The following is a 10,558-nucleotide window of genomic DNA, read 5'->3' on the forward strand; positions in this document are numbered from 1 at the left end:
TAGAGTGACTATACCCTTATCCAGGAGTACCTGAATGATTGTTAAGTACTTTGACGTGATTATCCCTTGGCAAGAGAAACTTATTTCACCGAGTGCTCACAGTGAACCATCATTTTAATCATTGCATAATTATAATATCTCACCTTTTAACTAGGATCAGATGTCTTGGTGCCAGTGTAAATATAGTAGATCTACAACTGCTGGTCACTTTGATGCTAATGTCTATGTTGTGCCAAATCCTCATAAGGAAATTATGGCAGGAAAGAGGTTTTCCAGAGAATATATCTACCTTATAGTACATGCAAGTTTAGCTCATCAATTAATGCAAATTTATGATATACTTTCACATGATGTACTTTTATAAAATTGCCTTGCAAAATGTAAACATGTGGAAGATATTCTGAACAGACCCTTGGCAATGTTTTCTCCTGCTTCCTATTTCAGATATTAATCGATGGACCTGCTTCCTATTTCAGATATTAATCGATGGAGTCCCTCTTGGAGAGTTGGACATCAAATGGTTGAGGGAAAAAATTGGCTTTGTTGGACAGGTCCCTAATCATTCTTGGTTTTGACATGTAATTATTTTAGTTTTCCTGTTGGCTATTAGAATGCATTACTTGATATTAAAGTTTTAACAGGAACCCCGCCTTTTCCGTATGGATGTTGCTTCAAATATAAAGTATGGATGTGCGAGGGAAGTGAGTCATGAGGAAGTGGAATGGGCTGCAAAGCAAGCATATGCACATGAGTTTATAATGTCTCTTCCCAATGGATATGAAACCCTTGTGGACAATTCTCTTCTTAGTGGCGGACAAAAACAGCGGATTGCCATTGCAAGAGCTATTCTTAGAGATCCTACCATTTTGCTCCTAGATGAAGCCACCAGCGCCCTTGATACCGAGAGTGAACATTATATCAAGGTAGAGGTTTTGTTCTACAGAATGAATTTCAGCCTGCATCAGAATGTAATTTACTATGTTATTCTTTTATATTTGTTAAGGGAATCCTTCGCAACGCCAAGGCAAAGAGCAGTGTGATTGTGATTGCGCATAGGTAATCCTCATTGCATATCTTCATATTTCGTCTTTTGTAATGATGAATTCATTCTTTATCCTTGGTTTCATGAGCTTGAACTCCTTGACCAAAATAATATTGCTAGGTCCAGCAACCTGTTAGCTGACTCATAATTATCGACATGCTAGGAATTTTGCATTATCCACATAAGTTTCTTTTTTATAAGCTTTTTGTCATCAATCGATCGTACTTCACATTCAACTCCAATTTTGTGCTTTTATGCTAAAATATTAACCATGTTGCTGGTTATTCTCCTCTTAAGTCCTGTTGTTTTGTGCAGGTTATCTACTATACAAGCTGCTGACAGAATAATTGTAATGGATAGCGGGAGAATTGTGGAGGTAGGTCCTTGTTTTTTGGTGAGTGAATATCATGCTAAGATAGAATTGTGGAGGTAGGTCCTTGTTTTTTGGTGAGTGAATGTCATGCTCATCTTAGCGAGTGAATGATATGCGAGGAAATTCATCCGAGTTAGTTTGTTCAGCGATTTAAAAACTGAAAGCGGATTCGTTTCTGTATCTACTGCAAATCTTTATAGGATGCACTTGAATATTTATACAGCTCAAGGAAAAATGATGTCAAAGATTGCTGAAAAGAAATTACATTCTTCAAAATTTACTGGAAACCTTGTGATTCACTACTGTTGTCTTGCATGCAGATGGGAGATCATGCAGAGCTCATCAGAAAGAGTGGCTTGTATGCCCGACTGGCCAATCGACAAGTTGATGCCTTGGCATGATCCTCAAGGCTTGAGCACTTATCGCTTCATGTTTTCTGTTCCATAAGTTTTATTTATGTGGAACAGTTAAAGGTACTCGAAGAGAGATTGATCACAATTTTTTAAAACTTTTTTTGACAAGGCACGCTCATGTTCGGATGCCTCCAAAAATTAGAGAGAAGGATCGGTTGATCTAAACTTGTAAGGTTCATTCTTACTGTACTATTTCAGTCATGTTGAACTTGTTAAAGAACCCCATTTACATTTGACTATGATTGATACTGAACTATTTAATTCTTCATTTTAAGAGAAAATTTGTCAAGGAATGGAATTCTTTTTTATTTTTTTCGCTAATTTCTCTCATTTTCTCTCTTTAATTTACAGTCAAAAAAATAAGAAAGAAAAAAGGGCACATCCGTCTTATAGCAGGCTGGGTCTATAAATTTGGATGGAAAATTACAAACCGTCTTTTGGCCCTCGAGACATCTTTAGTGCTCATGCTGTGTTTCTTTCATAACTTGGACAGTTAGGTTTGGCAATTACAGTATAAAATGCAGTCACAACTAATGTGCAAGTGTTTTCGAATTACATTGAAGGTGGGCCAACATGCTGCTCCTATTATGTCGCCCATCAATCACACCCCCCCTCAACACAATGGAATTGTCTCTACAAAAATTCATCTGCCCCAGTTCCACATATACATGAACCTGCTACAAAACGGACGACAAGCATTTCCCTTCAAATAAACTACGTAATCTAGTAAGTATACTGCGGATCAAACCGCCTTCTCCCAGTCCGCCTATAATACGGAGTCTCATCTATTGTTCTTCTCACATAATCGACGAAAGGGCTATTGGGCGTATGAGGCGATGAATGAACGCTACCAGTAGCAGCGGTAGGAGTGGCAGTGCTTTGGTCACGTCGGCCTATTGGAGAGCCTGCTGCAACTGTGGGTGGCGTGTAAGTTCTTCGACTTCTTCTCTCGAGCAATCCCATGAAGCTGAGGACTGTGGCTATTAGCCCTACTAAACACGTGATAATTAAACCCCACATAAAAGTACTCGACTCTGCTGCGGGTTTTCTGCTTCCTCCTTCCCCATCAGGATCGAAGTTGACATCTACTTCCATTTGCTGACCTGCATTAAACCACTTGGAAGCTTACTAGGGGTTTTCTGTTCTCTTGCATAATTGAACAATTATTAAAGTCCTCTTTAATTTTGGTTGCACATAGAACATACGGAAAAAGGGAGAATGGGAAGTTTAATCGGAGATGCACTCCCTATACTGTGAGATTTAGCCACTTATAACTGCTTAATTTAGACCACATTATTTTTTGCCCTCATTATAGACACAGAGTCCTTTTTCTTTTTCAGTTAATCTGAAGACAAAAGGTAATTTGTTGTCATGTAATTCTCACCTGACATCTCAACCTAATTTGGGGAAATAATATCTACCTGATAATAAAATAGTTTAAGGGTATAAGGGACTATACCCTCATAGTAAGGAGGTGCAACTGCCATTAAACCAAAAAAGGAAAAGAAAAAAAATAATTCTGATGCCAATCAGCAATCATGAGAAAACTAGTGTCCTTAAGAGAGAGCGGAGTTTACAGATATGTCACACGAAGCCGCAATGGTAGTCTGACCTTATCATTCGAAACTGAAACCTGATTACAACTAATCTTACTGCAATAAATGTTGCTAGTTAAACAGAATGATAGAACTCAATCAAACCTGATGGTCAACGGCCTCTGTCCAAAACTCAACCGATCCAGCCAAAATAATCCAATCAAATAGACAAATACTCATAACTAGCCATTATCAGAAGGACATCATGACTCGTAGAAATCAGTAAGTGGATGGAGATATAAATCAGGCTTTGATACATCTACATAACTTCTAGACATTCACTAAAGAATCACAAGCCTCCATGATCAAGTCTGCTAAATGTAAGTTTTGACTTCAAAACTTGTTCAAACGTCGTTACATACGATCATCAGACCCCTATCATTTAGTACCATGACCGTCCAACCGTTTTCCCACTGGAAATGGGAGTTGGCAGAGGAATGGGTTCCATATTAGGAACTCTCCACAGATATTTGACAGTTATTTTTAATGATTGGATGTCAAAATGATTTTTTTCAATGTATTACTTGATGCGAAATTTCTGGCAAGTTAAGCTATGAAAAAGAGTGGCTTCGCACAAAGCCTGTTAAGCCAGATGGCAGGCAGGGAGACTACTTTTGTGCTGGTTGAATTTTATATTATGGCGCCATGAAATCAAATGACCTCCTAAATTCTCCTCACCAATGGAAAGTTCAGAAGGAACAAAGACAAATATTTTACAGTAGATTAATTTCATGCATCTTTAGGCACTCTCACAGTCTCACAAAAAAAAACGCAAGAAATTCTAGAATATGGATGTTAAATGTTTTCTTCATTGTTTTGTGTAACATGAAGCATAGAAAATAAAGAACCAGACTTGGTACCTGTTGTAGGAAGCACTATTGTTAGCGTATCTGTGATTTTCTGATCTTTCAGCACTTCAACCTGAAGTATGGACAGAAAAAGTAAGCATTAAGAAATTTACAAGTACACATTTTTGGTTGTTGCCTTGAGATCCAATAAATCACCTTGTATTCTCTAACCCCACCAATGCCAAATCCATCTGTTCCGAAAGGGGTAACCAGCAGCAGATCTTTCGCATTCCAATAAATCTCGACATCTAAAATAGAAGATATAATTACAACAGAAGATGTTTAACAATACCATTAATAATATTGCAATTGTAAATGCAAAAAATATTAACACACTTGCTACCTGTGTTGCCTATAACTCTTATCAGGCTTTTGTTCAAGCTTGGTGTCAAATTTAACTGCATGAACCAAATGCCAGTAGTTTAATAAATAAATAAATAACACGTTTGATTCTCTTTGTAGGCAGGTGTCAAATTGAAAGCTTTTCTAAACTACCTTTCCTGCTCCCTCAATAGAGAATCCTCCAACAAAAAGTGCATGGGCAGCTCCCTCAACTTGAGGTGCTTCTCTCAATGAGGCTATGACCGAAACGTACAGAAACCCATCATTTCTGTCATATTGTTCAGATATTGCAGCCTTTGACTTGGACAGGGAACTCAGCAAATGTTTTGGTGAGTAGGGGAAGAAGAGACAATATGAATTACCAGTCCCATGATCCCTCCATGGCTTTGCATACCTAAGATACACAAGGAACAAAATTAGTGAAACAAGGTTTGATAGAACTACCCCGCCCCGAACAAAAAGAAAAAAAGAAAAAGAAAAAAAAAAGAGAACAACACTATAAATGAAGAAGCCATACCCGACATAAGGTGGGTCAACCCTGCAATCATATACGACTTCAACAGCCTTTCCAGTAGCTTCAAACTTTCCATAGGGGTCATTTCTGCAACCAACCAAAAATAAAGGGAAACTGTTTCAGCCATACACTTAGGATGTTTAGCAAGTATTCTTGGTATTTTTATCTTAACCACGAACCATAAAGAATTAACTTTCAAAAAAATACGTTTCATCAGCATATATCTTACAGACCCAACGTGATTTTGGGGGAACTTAAGGAATAAAAACTTCGTTTTGCTCCTGATCAAACACAACAATTTCAGCAATCGAAATACGAGGAAACGGGAAAACAGGTTGAACCTAGAATCCTAGATACCTCTAGCTCTCCTATACAGAAATTACAGAAAAATAAGCCATTTGATTTCTCTGAACAGGAAAGTTCATCTATAAAACAGTGATCAAATCTCTAGTTTAAAATAAATATTTGCAAACTGCATTGTTCTTATCATGATCATGTCAGTAGTCTGGGTAATGTATCAAAATATTTAGAAGCACATTGCATGACAGCTAAGATACATGGGTACGGGTGTCGGATACAGAAAAGTTGTAAAAGGTAGAGCACGGGGACATGGCTACACATAGATGTATATATATAATGTTCTACATTTAACTATATTACTTTTTCATTTCATGTTCTATGAAATAAAATTCCTATAACATTTATATGTTCCTTTTACAATAAGATCTATAAATTACAAAATTGCTCGTTATTTAACTTGATATTCAAAAAACCCTTTATAATATAATAGTTTTAAACTACATGTGGGCCGCAACAACCCTACTTATGTCCAAGCCAACTTCAAGAATTGTATGTGAAGGGTAGGATACATGTCCAAGAAGTATATGACGAGTGTTTTAAATTAAAACATGAATTATATAACTGAGTACAACATGAATTATATAAATGAGTACACAATTGACTAAGTGTATGCAAATATACAAGGAGCGTCCACTAAAGTTTCGGTGTTGGCTCCAGATACGAAACAGGTTCGGCTCCTATAGAATTAGGGATCTCTATAAATGTCAAGTCTCAGTATTGAGTTATGTAAGCAACCATCAGAATAAAATTAGGAATCTCTATGAAATGAATCCTACAGAATATAATTCATTGTCACTACAGCAGAAGGTTACCCTTAATGGAACTGAATGGCCATTTACATACATAAAAAGATTCATGTAAATATCGTCAAAATATTGCGAGTAAAGCTTGATCTTTTATTGTTATTGCCATACACTACTATTATGATTATTGTTTTATAACAAACAATTCAAAAGCCAAAATGGTTTAGAAAGTTGTCTTCCTTTGCTGGTACTAGGTTCAAAGTATGTACTACCAATATTTGTTCAGAAAGTTGTCTACCTTTGCTGGTCTACAGGACCTAACACTCCACAAGTCTTCCTAGTTACTCTTCTCAACTAAGATAAGACTATTCTTACTGCATTAACAGATAATTTAATTGAGACATATGAAAAAGATTTATGTGAGTAGATCCTTTTGGTTGATTAATTCAGGTGCTTGAAAAGAAGAGGATTAGAAAACTCTACAGATTCCACAAAATGAAGGAAGTAATGGTTACCAAACACACCTAAACTTAACAGGAAACTTGTAACCTTCAGCTGGAGATGGGACGTTAGTTAATGTCTCTGCAGGAGAATCAACTAACATCTGATCAGCTTTTAGCACAGAAACAGTAGTCTGCAGCTTTAAATTGGAATCTCTGAACGTCACTGCCGAAGAAAAAACTTGCTAACATGAGATAATTTGAAGTTAAAAACTGGCCTACAGTGGCCAGTTCAATCCGCAATATAAACAAAAGACAAAAAAATGCCAATTACATACATTTAACTAAACCTTCACCATGTGCGTGAGCTTCACCAGACATCTTATTTACAGACAGAACACTTCCATTGCTACTTGACCACTGACCTGATCGAGGACCATGTATACCTACCAAGAAAGGTTAAGATTAGCAACAGAACAGATATCAATTCACTCGGTGCATGCTTAAATACCTTCCAAGGAGTTTCAAATACTAACAATAATTGACAATAAAACACTTGCGCTATTGTATTTAAGAAAGTTTTATGGGAAGCTCAAAGACCAATTGTACAATGAATTTGCCAACTACTACACAGATCTTGATATTTTCATTTCAAGGAGTGCATTTTAAATGTGTAGTCCCCAGACTTATGACAAACACATATAACCCAGAACATATAAAGAAAAGCAGATATGCCAAAAACATATAAAGAGGAGGCTTACCATCTCCAATTACAGTAAAATTAAGTCTATGTCCAACATGAATGACAGGGTTTTGAGGATACAACTGGGCACCAACTGATACCTTGGAAAGGAATAAGACAATAAGCTGGTCAAAAGTCAGATAAGATTCTTTCCAGAAATGCAAAAGATCACATCTAAGCCACAGTAGAATAATATGAATTAAGCAAAAAGGATTAATTCACACCGCAGAAAGCTGGCTAAATTGTAATTTTGCAACTTCACCTTCTGCTTTTCAACTAAATTACTACAGTAACCAAGACCTCTTTAAACCATAGTTCTCTATTAATTACCTTGAATAACTGAAAGACATTTTCTTTGCTGCTACAGCACTACCTGCCCAGCAGCTAAATAAAAGCTATAAATAAAAGACACAAACAAACAATACCAGGATGAAGTCAGCTTTCTCAGGCTTATATTTCATCGTTACCATCACAAGAGCTCGCCCTGGATTTCTAGCCTGCAACATTTAAAGGAGAGCGAGAGAGAGAGAGAGAGAGAGAGAGAGAGAGAGAGAGTTGTCAGATAAAGAATAAATGCTAGAAGAAACAATATGCGATCAGGACTTTGCATAGACAATAGATCCAACTTCCCTGTTGTTGCCAAGAAAAAAATACCTAAACAAAACTCTAATAGCAAAATGCAGCCTAACCTTAAGAAAAATATTTCCAATGCCACCATTTGTCTTATTTGCATCACTTGCCCCTTGAACGAACACAACATCAGGATAATTAGTCTCAACGTCTAATGGAACCACGCCGTGTGCTTCCGAGAAGTAATATCCTAATCAATACAAGGCAATCAAGATTAAGCCCAGACGAAATGAAACAGTTCCTTAAATCAGTTTCCGGGTTCAGAAGGTACCTAAATCATCGCAGTAGTTAATTGCCAATTCCATTTTAGCATCTGTTGCAAGGTACGCAACATGGAATGTAGAACCTGTCGTGCTTGCCCTTAGTTGAGCCACCTGATGTTAAAAAAAGAAAAAAGAAATTTCTGTAAATATATTATTGCAAGTGAAATTAACACAGCTCCAAAATAGAAATGTCCAACATTACAAGGTAACTAAGTACAAATAAACTATCACAGCTCCAAAGGAATATCATTATCATATCACACTCAGATGAGAAATAGAAGGGAAACATAATACTCTTGGCCATAATACTTCAGAGTTTTGCAGAAGTTAAAAGGGATTTCAATATAGTATAAGAGCAACCTGGCTCTAAATCAAACAAGACATGCAATCTACTCCTGATTTAGTCCTCAAGTTAGTTAATTAAAACGAGTACACTAATACAAAATTACACATGCCTGATTTAGCCATGAAGCCATATCAATTGTCATCTTCCACGCTCAAGAAAATTAAGATGTAGGCTACCGGTGAGAAGAATAACATGTTTGGTTAAAGAGAAAAATGAGAACAGGATCACATGAGAACTAACATCACACATGAGGATCGCATACTCAAGAGTCTGAGGGAAGTTGAAGATGCTGAACAAAAAAAAAATAGACATGCATCATTTTCACAAGAAACCACTTTAAAGTTCTAGGAGGGATTCACCTATTGAGGTCAAATCATGGAAATTTCTGCGATGCGTTTAAAAGGTATGCGCAGTGACATGTTAGCAAAATAAAAAATAGCAAGTGGACATCGACAAATTTTTCAACCAAGATATTTGAACATTACAAGTTTGTTTTCAAAGTAGGAGCAGTAATTGTATAACTAAATTAAGGATAATCTTTAAAAAAATTCAAAGATGCATGATGCAGGACAAGTTAAGATTGAATTGATTTTATTTGGTAATTTAGTTTGGATTTTATTTAGGAGATTTTATTTTAGTTGATAGAAATTTGCAGTGAGAGTTTATCTTCTTAGATGTTTCTATTAGATATTTAGTTCAGATAATATTATCAGTTTTATTAGATAAGATTTAGTTGATTTTTGTTAAGTTTTATTTGATAAGATAATATTAAGTTTATTCTATAAATAAGTTGTATCCTTCATGAGGAAAGGACATTGATTGATAAATAAAATTATGATTATTTGAGAATTTTAGTGATTCGTCAATGTGCCATTTATTCATAGGTTAGATGCTGTGAGTGAATCCGGTCTATCCTAATTTATTTGCTTTTTTAATATTAGATTTCTTTTTTAAAAGAAACTACTCTTCATCGATACTATTCACACGTTAATGTTCGCCCGGCACTGTTTATTCATCTTCCGATGATCACCCAATCCATTTTCCAACGGCGTTTTCAATTTCAAATTCAATCAGAATCTGTTCCCCCATCAACACAGAGACCAAAAAAATAAAGCTAAGAACTGCAAAAGAACAATGACATTATTCTGATCACTTATATGGGTAGAACTACATGAGACAGCGAGGGAGAAATTTTGATTAGCACCTAGAAAGTTATAAAATGAAGAATTTTTGCAGACCATGACCGCCAATTAGGAAAGATGGTACTATGAAAGAAGCTCATTTGAAAACTCAAGATTGTATTTATACTAGTAGAATGAAGGATTTACTATGACATTAGTCCTCGTATATGTGTGGTGGATAACTGACCTCAGCAATTCTTACACATGAAGCTATTTCTGTTCTACCAGTTATCTGGTCCTCTGCCTGGATACAAGCAAGTTCATTGCTTTCCCTTGTTCTGATTTTACTTCCATCAATAACAATGGCATCCTGCTTTCTGAGCTCTCTCTTTCCCCGTGACTTCAGCACAGAATAAGTAATAGTTCCGGTACCCTTTCCGTCATTGGAGTGGATGTGCATATTTGAGACTCTGGGCAAGCGATCTGATGAAGTGTAGAAAGGTGGCAAAACCCATGTTATGGGTATCCCAAGAGCCAAGGGAGGATCAGATACCACCGTCAACGTCTCAGATGCATTGTAAGATACTAGTTGTTTAATGCCAGATGACACAAACTCACAGCAGAACGAAACTGAAACTTTTGTCCTGCCTGCAGATCTGGTTTACCAATCACAGTTAATAAACAATGTGCAAGGATATATGTACACTTTTCTTTTTTTCGTGCGAGCACGGGTGCTGCTGCTGTTGTTTTTTTTCTTTTTGGGAGTTTTTTTTTTTTTTTTTTTTG

General features: G+C 36.3%; 2 protein-coding genes across 3 annotated transcripts in view; one reads left to right on the plus strand and one right to left on the minus strand.

Annotated features, from left to right (window-relative positions):
- The window catches only part of LOC109825713 (ABC transporter B family member 26, chloroplastic), a 12,729-nt gene extending 10,608 nt beyond the window's left edge, over window positions 1–2,121 (plus strand). For both annotated transcript variants that reach the window (XM_020392589.1, XM_020392588.1), the window contains exons 13-17: window positions 477–551; window positions 642–923; window positions 1,004–1,056; window positions 1,358–1,418; window positions 1,736–2,121. In XM_020392589.1, coding sequence (XP_020248178.1) covers window positions 477–551; window positions 642–923; window positions 1,004–1,056; window positions 1,358–1,418; window positions 1,736–1,816 — 552 coding nt within the window. In that variant the 3' untranslated portion in view covers window positions 1,817–2,121. The remainder of the gene's footprint in view (window positions 1–476; window positions 552–641; window positions 924–1,003; window positions 1,057–1,357; window positions 1,419–1,735) is intronic.
- LOC109825712 (nuclear pore complex protein GP210) overlaps window positions 2,283–10,558 on the minus strand; it is a 29,064-nt gene continuing 20,788 nt past the window's right edge. The window contains exons 24-36 of the mRNA XM_020392587.1: window positions 10,020–10,428; window positions 8,314–8,416; window positions 8,102–8,232; window positions 7,838–7,909; window positions 7,432–7,513; window positions 7,009–7,116; window positions 6,755–6,896; window positions 5,131–5,214; window positions 4,767–5,007; window positions 4,615–4,669; window positions 4,428–4,519; window positions 4,284–4,344; window positions 2,283–2,931 (exon numbers count right to left, since the gene is read on the minus strand). Coding sequence (XP_020248176.1) covers window positions 2,552–2,931; window positions 4,284–4,344; window positions 4,428–4,519; window positions 4,615–4,669; window positions 4,767–5,007; window positions 5,131–5,214; window positions 6,755–6,896; window positions 7,009–7,116; window positions 7,432–7,513; window positions 7,838–7,909; window positions 8,102–8,232; window positions 8,314–8,416; window positions 10,020–10,428 — 1,960 coding nt within the window. The 3' untranslated portion in view covers window positions 2,283–2,551. The remainder of the gene's footprint in view (window positions 2,932–4,283; window positions 4,345–4,427; window positions 4,520–4,614; window positions 4,670–4,766; window positions 5,008–5,130; window positions 5,215–6,754; window positions 6,897–7,008; window positions 7,117–7,431; window positions 7,514–7,837; window positions 7,910–8,101; window positions 8,233–8,313; window positions 8,417–10,019; window positions 10,429–10,558) is intronic.

The sequence above is a fragment of the Asparagus officinalis genome, chromosome 10 (assembly GCF_001876935.1).
Source record: "Asparagus officinalis chromosome 10, Aspof.V1, whole genome shotgun sequence".
Lineage (NCBI taxonomy): Eukaryota > Viridiplantae > Streptophyta > Magnoliopsida > Asparagales > Asparagaceae > Asparagus > Asparagus officinalis.